Below are 17,392 nucleotides of genomic sequence, written 5' to 3' on the forward strand. Positions count from 1 at the left end.
GCTCCTGGAAACGCAGGGCTCAGCAGCCCAACCTCTCAGCGCCAGGCTCCTCTTTCAGCTCCGGTATCCTGCAGTGGGCACCAGCCCAACGCTGGTCTCTGACTTGGTTTACTTTTCCACCCTTCGAGCAAGCCTTGGCCTCCTGCAAAGCTGTCTGAGCAGCTGTTTGTGCAGCGCAAACCGCCTGAGCTGGCAGCTGAAACCCATCCGGCAACAAACAACAGCTCTGAATCAAGAAGGAAAATGCCTGGTCAAATAAAAGGGTCACCTTCTACTTGGGTCACCATCACTATCCTCTTTACAGTACTGTCCATCAGCTCCTCTTTGGGCAATAGAAGTGAAGGCGCCAAGAACTGAGTGAGCGTCTGACCCACAAAGGTGGCCCCTCTGAAAGGGGACACTGGTGGTAGATGTGTTTTGGGGGTCTATCACCTCCCTTCCAGTGGACAAAATGACTTTTGCCTCCCTGTGCCCATGTTTTCTGGCTCTTCCACCAACTAAAATTGAAAAGATTTGTCCTTTTTTTCATAATTCGAAGCCAAGCGCATGTCAAGAACACACAACGGAAACTAGGCAGAGTTGAAAAATATACTGGTCACTTTTTATTGAGCACCGAAGTAGCAGAACCCGTACATGTCTAAGCACCAGGGGCACAAACCAGGAAGGGTCTGCCTGGGGCTGCTGCAGATCCTCGGCTGCTGCAAGGCAGAGCAGCTCCACTGGCAGCGCCGGCAGCGCTCGAGGATCTGCAAGGCCGTGAGCATTGCTAGCACACAGTGATACATGTAAAGTTTATTATAGCACCAAACATGCTTTAAAGTGTACATGGGAACATTAAAAACAACCTACATTAGTGATTTCCTACTGTGCTTCACAAGATTGTTGTTAAGCCATTTGTCTTTGGAGAGAAGACAAGCTGAGGACAACTCATTTGGTCTGTGTTTTCGGTTCAACATGTGATGGATGTCAGTGTTGAAAACACAGCATTTAGACAAGTCTCTTCTGTGGCTTTTGTTTCTGAGTTTGACAATCGATAACTTGAAAAGAATTAACTTGAAAAAAACCCCAAGCATTATAGCACCATGAGGAAGGGTGATGTCTTTGATAACACCCAGTAAACAAATTCATCAACAAATTATTAATTTGTCAATATTCTTTTTTAAAAATTCCTTTTGCAAGTAGAAAATATCTTTACCATCCCATCCAGCAAGGTGGTCAGGTATGTGCTTTTGTAGCTACAAAAAAGCAGCCACTGAAGTGAATGTGTCCACTCAAATTAAGCATATTTTTGGATCCTTTGCAAGATTAGCTTGAGATCTGAAGTTTTAATCTTGCAAATTTGTTAATGCTCAAGACATTTTTTTCAACTGGATCCTCTGCTGGTTTTAGGCACTGAATTTTTTATTTAAAAATAGAACAATTTGGCATTCACTCTTTGGGGCTTAGCAGTAACCATTGAAGGGCTTTGCTCATTTAATCAGAGTTTGATTTTTCTGCAAAAAGTAATGCTGAAAAAAATCAACCCATTTCACTGAGCAGCACCCAGGAGCAAGACTTTCATTATGAGCTGTGTTGCTTTAAGTTGTCAAGTTGTGTCAGCGGCAAAGCGGCAAGTTTCTGGCCTAAACTGAGATTGGAACTAGAAAACACGGACGGACTCCTGTCCATCCAGCAGGAGTTAAGAAGACATCATTGTATGAAGTTGCGTATGATAAAATTCTAGAAATAGATCTGTCCGAATATGGTGTTGCATTTAATACCTAGAACTTGGAACAAAGGCACAAAGAAGTGAACGGAGTTCAACAAATGAAGATATTTAGGAAAATGTGGAGCCCTTCATCTGTTCCTTTGCTCTGTAAAGCACCGAGCAGTGTGCCTGTTTATGATAGGAAACAGAAGAGCAGTTTGGCATCTTTCATCTCTCCAGCTGCAAACGTCGTATGCAAAGGATCAAGTGTTTTATAGGCGTCTTAGCTTTGGCTTAAAACATTTGGTGAGTGGAAAAAAATCCCATAGTTTGTGGGTGGAAGCAGGCACTTGTATTTGTGAATTGGGTATTTATATACACCGCTACTACTCTGCATATTAAAATGCTAATTTTATGCATGCAGATGGGGACACGTACTAAACAAGGGAGCAAACATGGCTTCTTTTGCCTAGCAATTCTGGCAGATTTGTTAAAATGAAATGCAACTGTCCCTTTAGGACTGCCACAGAAAAGAAAAACATTCATAGAAAATGTGTTTTCCATTTTATAACGCTAAACAGCCAAAAGAAGCTGTAAGGTCCAAATACAAATAACTTGACCGTAAGGATTTATGACAGTCAACATAAAGGTACAGGACTTCTAAAAAGCAGTTGCCCATCTGCCAGATAATCCTTTTAATCACACAAATTTATCCTGATTTTTCTTTTCTAATATGTGCAACAAATAATCCAGACTCCAGCCCTCTTGCTGAGGTTTTGCAGGTACAAAAATGCAGATTTACATTTTGTGAGTATTAAATGTGCTGGCTAAAAACAACAACTTAAAAAGACTGGCACGCACGTGTGTCTGCTTAGATATTGTAGAAAGAAATCTATTCCATCATTTGCTCTCGATCTGCAGCTCACCAGACTGAGAAGCTAAAGGAAAGTAACTTTAAAAAAAAATTTATAGAACCTGTTTTGCTCCTAGCTCAGAGTTCCTCAAATTCTTAAGATTTCAGGTTTAGGCTTGTAGATGGGGTGTCAAACCTGGTGAACCCTAGGTATAAATAGGAAAAGAAGAAACCTGCAGGTTTCTTCAAACTTTAAACTTATGAAAAGGCTTATTTAAAGTAGTTGTTTGAGATAGGCAGGCACTGGATTTGATCCAGAGAGCCTCTTACACTCTTGCCTATTTTAATGTAACTTAGATATGATATTTAGGTACAATTCTGACGTCGCTTCATTTGTATAATACTGAGTTATGTTCATGGTCATGAAATCCGGATCGGTCACATAACATGCACATAAAGGGCAGGCTCTGTTCCAGCAGCCTGATAATGGCGCTGTGGCTTATAGGGATCCGCTCAGAGGTATTTACAATTCATTGGTAGAAGGGCAGCTGATAAACGGCGTGGTTCTTTCAGGGGATCGCATTTCTCCCCCTGCTGATAGGCTTAAAATCTAGACTCATCCTGTTCCTTGAACAGCGAAGACTTTTTATCACTGGTGGGCAGGGATCAGGGTAATGCTGGAGACGTGCTCGTGGAGGTTTGGGACCAGAATTCTTCCAAAACAGAAAACTGATGGGTAAAGCATTCCTTGACAGCTGCTTAACAGAGTGGTCCAGCTGGGTGAAAGTCAAACAAAAAAAAAAGGAATTAAAATATTTATCCTTCCTGGGAAGTTTGCACAGAACTTGTCCTTACGTAGCTGTGTAATCTTAACAGTCAGCCTGACGTAGGTACATAAAAGACACACTGAACTGCTTTGTTTGCATAACTGCCGGTTAAACTCAAGTTAGTTTTAAAGTGAAGCTGAAAGTGTTGAGAAAACCATCCTGGGACAGAACCTTTGGTATAATAAATATTGTCATTCTTGCCTAATTCAAAGCCTGATAAAATGATTGGAGCTTTTTCAGTTGGCTTCGCTCTGGCCAGATACAAGCACGTTTACTCACATGAGTGGGTCACACTGTTCAGTGCAACTGTTCACACACATAAAGTTACCCCACAAAATCACCCATATGCCTAAGTATTTCCAAGACTGACCCTTACTGCAATCAGTCCAGAATAAAGAGCTTTTTAATTTGTCTTGCAGGAGCAGTTATACCTGCATTAGAAGAAGCCCCTAAACATAAAGTTTAGTGTCTTAAGGCACACAAAGTTTTGCAGCATTTATTATTCATCCTGAAAATCACTCCATCCTCTAAACGCCCACGAGGCAAAGGTTCTTCAAAGAAATCAGGTGCATCTTGTGAAATTAGAATAAAAAGTGGGAGGGGGAAAGTAAGCGTTGGGAAAGATTGAATTCTCCATGGACCGTTTGCAGAGCTCAATCTCCAGTGCCACAGGTTCTCAGGATGCTTTTACAGCACCATCTATTTGTCGGCATAGGTGTTTCATGGAGCCTGCGGTATGCACCTGTACATAGTTTTAAGGTGCTGTCCTTACACTGACGTTTTGATGAGAGGTAATTTCACCCTCCAACAACCATTTCTTTAAATAATTGCATACTAAGCACCGACTATTTTCACCCAGCTTTCCCTTTATTCACAGGACACTTACCCAGGCACACCTTTGATTAGCCTAAATGCTTCTGCTGGTTTTTCACATAGCCGACCACATTGTTGGAATTGCTCCCTGTAAAACAAATATCAGCAAGTTAGATTTTAAGTTAGTCTTTGGCAAATGTTTTCTCAAGATTCTCTACACAGTACAGTTTTACCGGTCTCATTATTTAGCAGTTCTCTGAGGGAGCTGCGATAGCTCGCTGGACAGAGGAAAGGAAATCCTTTCATAGTTTTATCAGCTATACTGGCCAAATTTGGCTGTTCGTAAATCTTATCATATCAAAGATGTTGTCTAGTTATATCTGAATATCACTTCCAATCTGATCTGACTGTCCCCCTCTAGATCTAAGAGTTAGCAGAAACCAGGAGCTTTGAAGCCATGAGAAAAGAGATCTTCTGGAAGATCCTCCTGCTTTCTTTGAGACACATATCTATCAATTTGTGCAAGGGACCTTACACCTCCTGTGGTTGCAGATAACAACAAGAATATCTGTCAACTTGTGCAAGGGACCTGACACCTCCTGTGGTTGCAGATAACAACAAGGGACTCATTCACTGGGCTCCAATCATCTCTTATCACATACCACAATACAAGCTCTTGGCAAAAGACCCTGCTTTTGACAGAGTTCTATGTCCATCTGCAAGGAGCCCTGGGCCATGAGCAAAGCTCCAAAAATATACCTAAAAATAACAAAAGGTTATTGGATTGGGTGTTTCTCACCCCTTGGGTGGGAAACCCTGGCAGAAGGCTGCATCATTTAGCACATTGTGTCACAACTGGAGATACTGATTCTCAAGAGTCCACAGTCAGGGCATTGCAGAACTTAAAATAAGATCTTTTGACCAAGGCGTAGAGAGTTGAGGCTAAAGAATCTCTTTTTGCTATCTACAAACCTTCATTTCATAAGCAGCAAATTCCTTGTAAGCAATGCAATAACTATAAAGCTTAATAATAGCAAACACTTAATGCCAGTGGCTTACCAAAATATTCCTTGTAATATTTATGCCTCAGGTTGCGTCCATCTGAAAAAGAAGGTACGTAATGAGAACATATCTCGTCAGCCTTCATTCTTTGTGTTAAACTCCAACCTTCTGTGTACAGCACAGAGAAGTTATACATATGGAAATAATGACCTCACAAACAGGAAAATAAAAGATCTGTGTAGCTGAAGTAGTGTAGGCTGCTATAAACCTCTTATAAAACTGTTTAGATTATTGAACTACGTGGACAAAACTCACTTTCCCTGAGAGTGGTTAACTGCTGGCCACTAGCATGTTATGTTCTTTTCAGTAGCTGTGAGTCAAGGAATCACAGACTTTCTCAAAAGAAAATTTGGGTAAAGTTTCAGACCACCTATTAGTGTTTTATATAATTCAAGTTTCAGCTAGGTTTTTCTGTTTACCATTTATATAATTATTTAAGCTCTTAGAAATACCTCGTGTCTAAGAACCAAACAGCTATACATTACCTTAGTTACTACGGATGTTATTAAAGAAAAAGTTATAAAAGAATAAAAGAGATGATCAAAAAGCCCTGGAAAAAATCTTAGTCTTTTATGGAAGCAGTTCAGGGATCTGGTTTGATGCTTCCCCTGGCTTTTACAGTGATGAAATGGCAAAACTGATGTCTCATGTCTCTACACTGAGATGATTTGTAGCCCAGTGCAGACATACATATCCTACTATTCAATGAAGTTACACATACCTAGACATGTTACGAGCTTTCCTGGAAAATAGCTTGGCCTCTGTAAGTTCCTTTATTGAGCAAATGTGTCGGCAGAATAAAGGAAACAATGTTTTGGATGCAGAAAGCAAAGTCATAAGTCAAAACTGGGATTTGAAACTCATATTTCTTAGCTAAGTGTGTAGTAATATATAAACATTTCTATTTTTTTGTGCTGCGTAATAATGGCACATGCAGGTTACTACCTGCTCTGCTTACACAATCCCAGAGGACACTGGCATACAGAGCAAACAAGAACTGTGTCCCCTGCTTTGGGTATTTCACATAGCTCAGCCAACATCAAGGGCATTAGAGACCTGAGATTGCTGCAGAGGGGGGACTGTCTCCCAGCCCAGCTGTCACACACTGCCTTGGGGCCTTGGGCTGCCCAGAAAACCTAGGAAGCCCATGAGAGCAGACGTACCAGCAGATCTCCACCAAAGCCAGTGAGAGCGCATCGTCCCTTACTGGTGTTTGCATGACAGAACAAGAAAGGAAGGGAGATTTGCGGTCAACTGACCTGGATTTCCACGGAGCTTGATGCACTGGCCCCTGTTAGGGATCCCTTCAGCCATGTTACCCGGGTTGATGATATGGCATTCATAGCCTGTGGGGCAATGCAGAGGCTCATCTCCATCCTCAGTGGTACTGCAGGCCTCAGCTGCAAAAGAAGCCTGCAGGTCATAAATCACGGCTTTAACACCCACAGGTAACCAAAATATGACAACACGGCCACCTTCTTCTGTATCTCCTCCCAGACAGGATCTCAGACTACTTCCCATGCAAGGGTACCAAGGAGCTAACACCTCCAAAGAAGCCTGCCAGAGCAGGTGATCCAGTTCACACCTTACACAAAAACTTATGTGTCTAGCCCTATATGGGGAGTGCAGGTCAGCCCGATTACCTGTAACGACGCCCTCCCCAGAGCCTGTTGTGCAGGCTCTGTGCGAGGGCTGGAGAACAGTGAAGACAGACCACCACTGACCACCATGCTCGCACTGATGGGTTGTTCCTCCGTGCGCCTTCTTCCTCCAAGCAGCCATAAGTCTGTTCCAGCCAGTGTTTCGGGCTGGGTGGGTGAGGAATCGGGAAACATGACCAGGAAGCTGGCAGCTTGCTGCTTTGTTCTTTGCTCCACACCCACTACCTTAGCGATGAATTTAAACCTCAGATGTGACTCACTATGGAGTAAGGCAGTACCACCCCTTGTTACCAATGGAGACTTTAACCGCCTTGACCCTGGATTTTCAACAAGTGCAGAGCAGAATAAGAAAGTAAAGCAGGACTTACAGGCAGTGGTTGTGTCCATTAAATGTACAGACTATGCAGGGACACTCCACCCTTTCATTTGCCAGGATTTTAATATCAAGGACCTCTGCTGTAATTGTCATGCCATGACTGATGGTTCTTACTTCACTAATTACTCCCTCAAGCTGAGATGAAGGTGTTAAGATAAGAACAAATAATATTAGCATGACAGGAATGGATGAGGAGGAACCTATTTTATCTTATTTCTAGCAGTGCAACTCCAATGAGCTGGAGGCAGAATTTTCTCTTGAAGAACTAGGAGTTTCCATAATAGATGAGAATTCGGTGAGTCTGATAGCATCTGCGTAAGACCAAAAAGGGTAATTTATTGGCACTACCTGTGTCTGACTAAAGCTGATCAAAAGCTGGAATAGCCTTTCCATGAAGAAATTAAGAACTTCAGGCATACATACACCTGGGGATGTCTTGTAGAAGAAAACTTCTCTTCCCACCTCCCCACTCCCTCTTTGTTTCACTTTGAGGTATTGGAAAAAATAAATTAAAGGACCTTTCTCTATGGAATTAACCTGAGAAGCCCAATCTCATTAGCAGTCCCCAAGCTTAGATGCTCCCAGCTCCACGTCAGCTTGACACAACTCTGCAGCAGTTTGCCAGGGCTCTTGTTCAAAGCAGCCTTCAGACTTGAAAGCCCCAGCCTAAGGCATCTGTGCAGTGAGGCCACTCCGGATTAAGAGACCTCCTAATCCAAGTCTGCCCACAGTCTATCAGGCAGCTGGCAGAAAATCTGTGTATGCTGACAAAGCCTTTTTCTAAAAAATTACATATTTCTACTTATTTCAAGAATGGATACAAAGCCAGTTCCCTGCAGTATTCCTAGCGCTCTGCTGGATAAGCCATATCCATAAAAAGCAACTGATTTACTGCACCAGAAACTAGCCCCCTGCACAACACAGCGTTATTCCTACGGACACTCCAGACAAATACCTGTAGCCCCAGCATCTCAACAACCCCGGCAGGCCCTGTGTATGATGAATATATTATTTAGTGCCTTTGGTATAATTACCGATCTGACAGAGAAGACAGTGAAATGTACTGTACCCTGTAAGACTTCCTCTGGGCCATCCAAAAGCCACCCATTGCCTCCCAGCCAGCGGGGTTTGGGCTGAACCAACCAGTCTAAAACTGTAAAAGACAGAAACAAGAAATGACAGAGTCAAGGTGGAGTAGCCATAGGGGGCACAGTTATGGAAAAGTCACAGACTTCCTCTAACAGCCAGTGACGAGGCTGCCGGTCTCCTGAAGGCCCCCCCCCCCCCCCCCCCCCCCCCCCCCCCCCCCCCCCCAACCAACCAGTCTAAAACTGTAAAAGACAGAAACAAGAAATGACAGAGTCAAGGTGGAGTAGCCATAGGGGGCACAGTTATGGAAAAGTCACAGACTTCCTCTACCAGCCAGTGACGAGGCTGCCGGTCTCCTGAAGGATGGATTTGAGTTTTCAGCAAGATACTTGTATTCATGCTATTGTTGTCCCAGTGGCAAGAGAGCCATGGATGTTATCCAGGGCCCCAGGAACCTGGTGTCGCAAGGGCCAAAGCAGCTGTTGTTTCCCATCCTCCATTCCCATGGCATGGATCAGATGAGATGGCTGCCTGGCTTCTGTGAGCACTAATTCAGATTGGGATTACTTCTTTTCCTGAATATATAATCCCAGGAAAAGAACTGGCCTCAAATGATTTCTACCATTTGTGCTGGTGGAAATTTTGCCACACCAGCTGACCTTGGATAATTTATTAATTCAGCAATCATCCCAGAAATCAGAAGTGTGGAACCGAAGCTTTATCCTCAACTCACGCTCAAACCGTGCCTCCCACCTGAGACCCAAAGCACATGGGGGTGACTACCATGATTTCTGCATGCTTCTCTCTACCATAATTTGATTGCTGGGTCCACTCTACCTGGCGGTGGCTGCACAGATTCCAGGCAGGCATAGATGCACCCGTTATAGCAGCAGCGCTTGTGCCTTTCACACTCTGAATCCGACCGGCAGCTGGGCACCTCGCAGGCTCGGTCAGGCAAAGTCTGGGGCGGTGGGGGGCAGCGGTCGTTCTTCTGGTAGTGCGAACTGTGAGAATGAAGAGGGTACTCATAATCCTTGCAAAGAAAAGAAAAGGAAACAAAGGTTTGGCATAAGGTGAATACCAAACATCCCATCAGTCGAAACAGAAGAGGGATTTTCAAAGTGGTTTTCAAGTATTCATTACAGAGGAGAATTAACTGTTCAGCTCCCCCAGCCCTGTCTTCAGCACACTGAAGAGAGCGCTATATGACCACCTTAGCACACTGCTTTGGAAACACCAAACCACCAAATTATTGTGTGGAACTCATTTTATAATTAAGGTTGTTGTAATGACAATGAGGAGGTAAAAAAAAAAAATCCTTTAAAGTCTTTTATACTTGTCTGGGAAACAGAGAGAAAGACTCCAGGCATCCTCATGACAAGCATGCCGAAACACTTTGATAGTAAAGCAGTGGAAATGATGACACTGTATTGTTTTGAGGTTACGTCCCCAAATGGGACCTGGAACTAATGTCCCAGGTAGCACCTGTCTCCTCAATAGGCTCCTTCTACCTTCATCACCTTCTTCTGGACCAGAACTTACAGGGGAGTTTTTCAAGCTTATCCACTGTGGGGTCCTGGGTTGTTGAATTAACGACCATTTCTAAAACATGAGATGATCTGAGATCTGTGCGGGTGATGTCAGTTTAATCCCAAAGAAAATGAGGCTGTGCTTGACTATAGCAGAAAGCAGGCCAGCTGCTCATTGCACACAGAAAGGACAAGGGAGATTTAAAGTGGATTAACAGGCACAGGATTTTAGCAAAAGCATTTATAAGAGGCAGCATTCAGATATTATTCATGCTGGTGGCATTTTAGAAACAAGCCAAGTCCCTCCAACAGAGAGGTGAATCACCCAAGCCCACTCCTTTCTCACCTATGGCTAAACTACTCCTCTCTGGGCTTGAGCTCAGCTCCCCACAGCAGCATAAAGTACTCAGAAAGGGCAATCAGTTCTCAGATTTATTAACAAACATTAATAAGCTCTAATCAAATCAAAAGATGGATTCTGGATTTGCACTTTTAAAAGAGATCAGCATCTAGCCAGAGGTACGAAGTGAGTGCTGCCATGCACTCGCTAGCAGGCTGTTGAGTTTAAGAGTCCTACGTATACTTGGCCCGATCACTGTTGTGTTACGAAATCAGTGATGAACAACTGGGGAGTTCTTCCAAGAAACAACATGGTGCAACTGTGCCCAAGGGGGTCTCCAGGAAATTTCACCATCAGGCTATGGAGAAATTTGTGGTGAGACTAATATCCCTCTTTACCTACATGCTGCTACATCCTCATTGTTGAAACCTCCCGATGGCTTCTGTGGAGCATGTGTGCCTTTGCGAAACAGCATGTCCCCACATGTACTGTCCAAAAAAATGGCCAAGGAGAGGCCCCAGGAGGTCCATTGCCCTGGGGACTGACCGCTGGCCCGCACGGCCTCTGCTGCTACCTGTGATTGAGCAGCAATCAGTTATCAGTAACGGTGAAAACAGTATCATCTTCACTCCCTTGGGATAATTTGTAATGTAGAGAATGAAGGCAATCCCAAGGGACACCAAAAGAAATACCGATGCACATTGTTTGTGGTACTGATGTGAGAAATTTTACTTCCATATTGTACATAGCGTAGAATCGTATCGACAAGGTGGTGGTTTTTACACCAAAGCTGATCTCCGTTCTTTGAGCCATAGCTAGGGGGAAATGGAGAGCAGCAAAGTTTCTCCGCTGCCTGGTTGCACAGAGATTGAGTGTCAGCCAATGTAGAAGTTTAGAGAAAAGGTAGGATGATTAAAAGTTTTAATTTCTGTTACAGGGTGTATGTTAAAGAAAATCCACATCCTGGTTATATCTATAACTGGTTAAATAATGTGTGTGTTTGTGTCTGTGTGTGAGAGACAGAGAATTCCTAGTATTTCCACAAACGACAATATCCTTCCCTGTTCCCAGTATCAGCCTGCCCTGTTCTCAATATCAATAAACAATTTTCTTCTGCTTTTTCTTCAGTTGTTTCCATTCAGTGAACAAGAAACTGCTCAAAAACCCTTCCGTGAGGTTGTTAACCCATGAATTGATAGGCTCTTTGAACCACAAAATAGGCTTGACAAAAAATATTTCCTAATTTTGATGATGTTTTCAATGTTAAAGTGTAAAACAAGGTGTAAGCTATCGCATCATCCCATTCCTCAGAAGCTGAAAACACTCCATAGAATCATAGAATCATAGAATCATTGAGGTTGGAAAAGACCTCTAAGATCATCGAGTCCAACCGTTGACCCAACACCACCATGCCCACTAAACCATGTCCCTAAGCACCTCATCTACTCGTCTTTTAAATACCTCCAAGGATGGGGACTCCACCACTTCCCTGGGCAGCCTGTTCCAACGTTTAACCACTCTTTCAGTAAAGACATTTTTCCTCACGTCTGATCTAAACCTCCCTTGGTGCAACTTGAGGCCATAAATATCCAGCTTTGAAATAATGTGCTTTTAAATTGAAGATATTGCAAGTTCAACTTTTTTTGCTGCTGTTGGATTTTAAATAGAGAAAATGCTTGGACCAAGTATAATTTTGGGATATAAGAGAGCATTTAATAGTAAATCTATGCAGTTCCAAACATTTAACAGGTCTCCTTGTTGGAGGGAGCATTCATCTGGGAAGCTCACAGTTTACTATTCTATTATTTGAAATGTCAGCTGCAGACTGAAAAATAATACTGGCAAATAATGGATACATGAGAAAAAAACCAAAACCCCAAACAATTACTGCAGTTGCTTCACAGATGATTCAGAAACCAAGAAGCCAAAATTGCAATGAACAGTTGGCTCAATGAATGAGATTTCCATTTGGGAACAATACAACATTTTTAGCCAAATAACTTTGTACTTCATGACCTCCCTGCCCATTTTCTCTGTTCACCTATTGCTCTGAACCCCTTTCTTTCAAAACCTCATGGCCAAAAAAATATTTTTTGTGCATTTGATCTAATAAAACCATTGCCACTGGTTTATATATGCATAAACCTTCCCAGTGGGAAACAGGATTCCCTCATTCCCAAAATAGCCTGGTTAAGGATGTCTCCAGGTATGAGTTACAAGGCCTTTTTAAAAGCTCTCCCAGGATTCACAGTTCGGCTCTGAGCATAGCTCGGATTTATTATTTTTACAGATTGTGACAACAGTCAAAAATTCTTTTAAGAATATTTTTCAATGCAGGAGGCAAATTGCTGTTTCCCATGGAGACTTATTAAATCATTTTAATGACAGTATCTGCCTTAGAGATATACAGAAACAAAGTAAGGGGAAAAGTTCAGAGTTCAGCCGAGGAACCCTGGAGGTCAGTAAAGACGACTAGGAAAAACCTGAATGCAATCACTCACTTTCAACCCATATTTTCTACAGTAACTGTGGGATGCCGCCTGCCTCCAAAAAATCCCAGATCTGTTCTATTTTTTGTGCCTGAAACTAGACCCTGGGCTTGTGTCAAAGCACAATTCTCTGCTAATTCGTATTCTGCATGGCCACCCCCGAGATCACGCGTGAGGTTTATGCCCAGCCTCCGGTCACCAGTTCTGCCCCTGGCAGGTATTTCCAAACACTGGGCATAAACCACCTTTCCTCTGAAACAATACACAGTCTGGAGGAATTTAGAGCCCTCCAATATTTCTGTCAAAGACCTGGAAAAACCCAGATCATCAGTGATCAAAGTTGCAAATATCAGACTGAAGGAGGGTTAAATAATCTGAAGGACAAGACCAAAACAATAGGAATAATATTCTCCTGCTACTGACTCTGGGTTAGTAGTTTTGGTTCTGGTGTCTGCAGTACTGGAAGATTATTGCAAAATTAGGGTGGGCTCAAAGAAGATGCACAATAGCGATTAGACGACTGGAAAGCAGAGACTACAGTGCAAGGCTTGTATGTGCGCATGCAGGTTCCAAAGGGGAGGCTGAAGGCTGCTCTGCTCATACGTTACTCTGAGGCAAACGCGGGACAGAACTCCCATGGGAGATGTGCTAATCTGGTAGACGAAGAGGGTATCTCAGTGTTGATTTACGACAGCTAGCTGGAGGGTAAATAAATTGTTGGAAGAACATTACAGCAGCTGCGAGGAATTCTTCATTTCTGGAAATCTTTAAAAGAAGGCTGGATTTTTTTCTAAAATGCTTGATACAGTTGACACTGGAATAAAATCAAGACTGCCCCAGGTTTTTCCAACAGACATGTGGGTGTCTTGATAAGGAATTGAAGAGCACCCCCAGGTAGCTCCCTCCCTCTGCCCTTTGGGAACAGTCCACAGCCTGTGTGGGGGCTGCAGAATACCAGCTGCACATCAGCAAACTTGACGAGCGTCCCGCTGGCTGTAAAATACATGGATTTGCTAAAAGCTGGAAGCCCAGCTCCTCCATCCCACTGACTGCCATTTTTTTCTTCTCACTGCATTCCCTCTCCTCTTTCTCCTTCCTCCATTCCCACTTGACCCCTCCTTGCCAACCAGCACCCTTCCCCAGAGTCCTTAATGAAAGACTCCTGGCCGGACCTCAAGCCAGCTCCTCATCATAACACCTGCTCGTCATTCTGCAGCCAGCAGTTCGGTGGATGCATTGCTCCTACTGTGGACTCAGATTTTTTGGACTCAGAAAACATCACTCTCAGTCATCTCCCTACCCCTCACCGCCTCTTCCCTCTACAGACCTTGCCTGTGTCCTTCTGGGGGTCCCACAGGGATGTCTATGGCCCATCTCCTGTACGGCTGCATGTTGCCGTGAGCACCTCCAACTGTTACCCCTCTATCCAAGTGACTCACAAATCAGCTGTTCCACCCACAGCCTCTGATTTTCAAACTGTAGGGAGCATGCAGCATTTGATAGAAAAGAAAGCATCTCTCTGAGAAACAAGAGGGGCTGCCAAAACAGACTCTTGGTGGATGAGGATGGAGAGTGGACGCCTTCCTCCTTCCAAGGCTTTGAGAGGAAGGAAAAAGAAAAGCATTTTCTGTTTTCCCTAGATAAGATGTTTCTGTCAATATGAGCAATTCTAGCTGAGCTTGCCAGATCAGGAGCACCTGGATTCACGGCTGCCAGAAAAAACAGTCCTTTGAAGAACTGCAGATTGAAAGAAGAGGATATATCCTCAGGGGAGTGGGCTCTGTGCCTCTACAGAGCACGTTATCTGAAGATCAACATGTAAATTCTTGTTCTACTCCTGACTCCTATCTCTCTGGGTCATTTACTTCATAGCTCCTACTGAATTTGAGCTTTGCATTGAAATATGACAGAAGAACATACTAATAAATACACTTTCCAGTGAGTGATTTTGCAGGAAACACAGCTCTTCAGGTCACCATTTTCCAATTAAAGTGCAAACCAGATGATACCCTGTCCCGAGGGAGGCTACAATGAAGAAAATTTCTTATTGTAAAATACTGGAGTGCCTTTCAAATAATATTCAAATATTAGCACAATGTTTTCTGGAAAATTTCAAGGAGACAAGAGCACCATATTTCTGAGTCAGCAATCACACAAACCAAATTTAGCTGTCCCCAAACATCACTCTAGAGGACATGGGCAAAGAAGCATCCATTTTAAATTAAAAGCTTTTATATGTGGCTGCAGAAAACAGGTGGAGGAATCCCCCCGTGACACCAAGGAGCTGTTTATGCACATGCAATGGCTGGAAGATGCAATCAAACCCGAGCATGAGAAAACAGACTGGCTGGGGCTTCCACCTAGGCGATTCAAGGGGCAGAAGCCTTGGGTCAGTGCTGGCTTCTAAGGGGACTTTAATGGAGCAAGTAAAAACTTCAAATTCAAATTTTTTTTCTTTCTAAACAGCAGGTCCTGAAAGTCAAGCTATCAAACTATTTTCCTTTTTTTTTAAATTTCCTCCATGCCCATCTCTAACAGCCTTTTGGCCCAGACACACCAGAACAAGACCCAGCACCATCCTTTTCTCCACTCACAATAACTTGTTGCTGCTTCAGTTTCAATTCCAGTACTGCTCTAAGTACCACCGCAGATCTGGAAACAGTGGTTGCACTCAGTACCCCACTGGTGAATAACCGCCTGGCTCTTTTTCCCCTCTAACACACTGGGCAGGCACAGCAAGTGCTCCAGCGCTCCCTGGGCACGCAGGGGACACTGGAGCCTCTGCAGCTCCATGCTGTTTTCTTGCACAGCAAGTCTTCTGCCCTTCCCTGGTTTGTTCTTACTTGTGATGGCTTAAGGATGAGAAGGTGGCTTAACGTGCGATCGGCACGTTACTCTGACACTGTGGAGCTGGAGGTCTCTGTGCTCCAGTGATTCACAAAACCCTGGGCAATGCCACCATCCCTCTAGTACACATTATCACTAGGAGTTGGAGACATTTACCCAAAGTTACCCCAAAAAGCAGTGGAGGCACTGGGCAGGGAACCCTCCTCCCTGCTCTAACCAATGAATAACATTATCTTCACTAAATCTATCCCCAGACACATAGGTTTTGCATTCCCCTTCTCCCCGTTCACGCTTCGCTTGCTGCCCTATGAAGTTTCCAGGAAAAGCAGTGACGGCTGCCGTACCCATGTCTTCTCACTGTTCCAAGCGTGCTTTACAAGTTTCCCACTGCAGCAGCTAGGTGGCAAAAGTTTAGTACAGCCTGGGAAACTTAATGCAACCCTTTTATAAAGAGGCAGCCTGGGGATTCAAATGCTTCTTATTCTAAAATGATACACACACGTAAAGACAACTCCCCTTTCACAGTGAGCATACCCAGCTCCCCCAAAATCACCCCACCACAGTTTACTCACATCATATTTCTCCGTCATTTTCAGATGTAGAGCACGCTTCCAGAGGTTCCTTGCACAGCCCGAATCTGGCAGCAAAACTAAGACACACAAGGCTGCAGTGAAAATCTTCTTACAGAAATGCATCTCTGACAGCACCCTGGAATCCATTTTCCCAAGGAGAGATGAAATAAGGAGCCTGGCTTTCAGGATCCAGACGATTCAGAGTCTTGGCAAGGAGGGAGGGAGACGGGGAGGGAGGGAGAGCGAGGGCTGATCGCTGGTGAGAGCTGCTTTTCGCTGCGCAGCTTCTGGGAAGGGAAAGGGGGAAAAAAAAAAAGGAGCCCACAAGCAGAAGCAAGGAGCTGCTGTTGAACTTCTTTACTCAAAGTTAGATCAGGTTCTCGGCTCACATGTTCACACAAAGCACATGCTCTCCTTGAATGATAGATGGGAAGATTATTTGGAAAGATTATTTTTAGACCTTTGTTCCCAACATCTGGCATCCTCAGAGAGCCCCATTCAAAGCCAAAGCGTGGGATCAGATGACAGCTGCCGCAGGGGGAAATAAAGGTCTTGGAGGGGTGGGCTCGGCAGCTTCTAGCAAACAGCTCACCCAAACTTTCCAAGCTCCTCGGATCTCCCTTTGTGTGCTTCCCACTGTGCCCTGAGCCGTGGGTTTGGATCACGTTTTGACAAAGCGATAACTTCATATGAAGATTGCTTGAAGGAAATGATTTAAAGACATGATAAACATGCAGGGGCTTTAATTAAACCAAGCTGACGTTAGCTTTCTGCAAATGATTTCAAAGAAGGGGAAGACGTGGCCATTGGGGAAAAATAAATCCATATGCATGGGTGGGGAATAGGGAAGGAAGGTGGTTTAGAAATGACATGACCAAATGGAAAGTGAGGAAGGGGATGTGAGTCAGGTTGTGCCTGACAATGAGAGAGACAGAGAGACTGGACGTGGGGTATTAGACACCTACATGGACATTCAGGCACCCAAGTGCCTGAAGGACAAGAATGGACTTACGAAATCAGGCTGAAAGCATCCCAGCATCCTGCCTGGGACGGGGACAGAGGCAGGTGCCAAATAAAAAGTATGAGAACAGGGCAACTGTTACATATACATGAGTATAGATACATATATACATATGTATATGTATGCATGCTTATACTTTCACAGCCTTCAGTAATGTTGTTCAGGGCTTCCTGAGCCAAATGTGGGGGTGGTTTATTTTATAATCCTCCATGAATTTCTCCTCCAG

General features: G+C 43.9%; 1 protein-coding gene across 2 annotated transcripts; it reads right to left on the minus strand.

Annotated features, from left to right (window-relative positions):
• Nucleotides 1-573: 573 nt before the first annotated feature.
• WFDC1 (WAP four-disulfide core domain 1) lies at nt 574-16,728 on the minus strand. 2 transcript variants are annotated; one of them, XM_009277292.2, is made up of 7 exons: nt 16,146-16,725; nt 9,206-9,401; nt 8,349-8,432; nt 6,502-6,642; nt 5,240-5,281; nt 4,254-4,328; nt 574-3,316 (listed from the first exon to the last, which is right to left on the minus strand). In XM_009277292.2, exons 1-6 carry the CDS (start codon nt 16,290-16,292, stop codon nt 4,270-4,272), a joined length of 669 nt encoding a protein of 222 aa, XP_009275567.1. In that variant the 5' UTR covers nt 16,293-16,725; the 3' UTR covers nt 574-3,316; nt 4,254-4,269. The 2 variants fall into 2 exon arrangements, with proteins under 2 accessions (XP_009275567.1, XP_019327083.1); XM_019471538.1 differs by lacking the exon at nt 8,349-8,432 and having other exon boundaries at nt 16,146-16,728.
• Between the last annotated feature and the right edge of the window lie 664 nt (nt 16,729-17,392).

Source organism: Aptenodytes forsteri, unplaced genomic scaffold (assembly GCF_000699145.1).
Source record: "Aptenodytes forsteri isolate BGI_AS27 unplaced genomic scaffold, ASM69914v1 Scaffold50, whole genome shotgun sequence".
Classification (NCBI taxonomy): Eukaryota; Metazoa; Chordata; class Aves; order Sphenisciformes; family Spheniscidae; genus Aptenodytes; species Aptenodytes forsteri.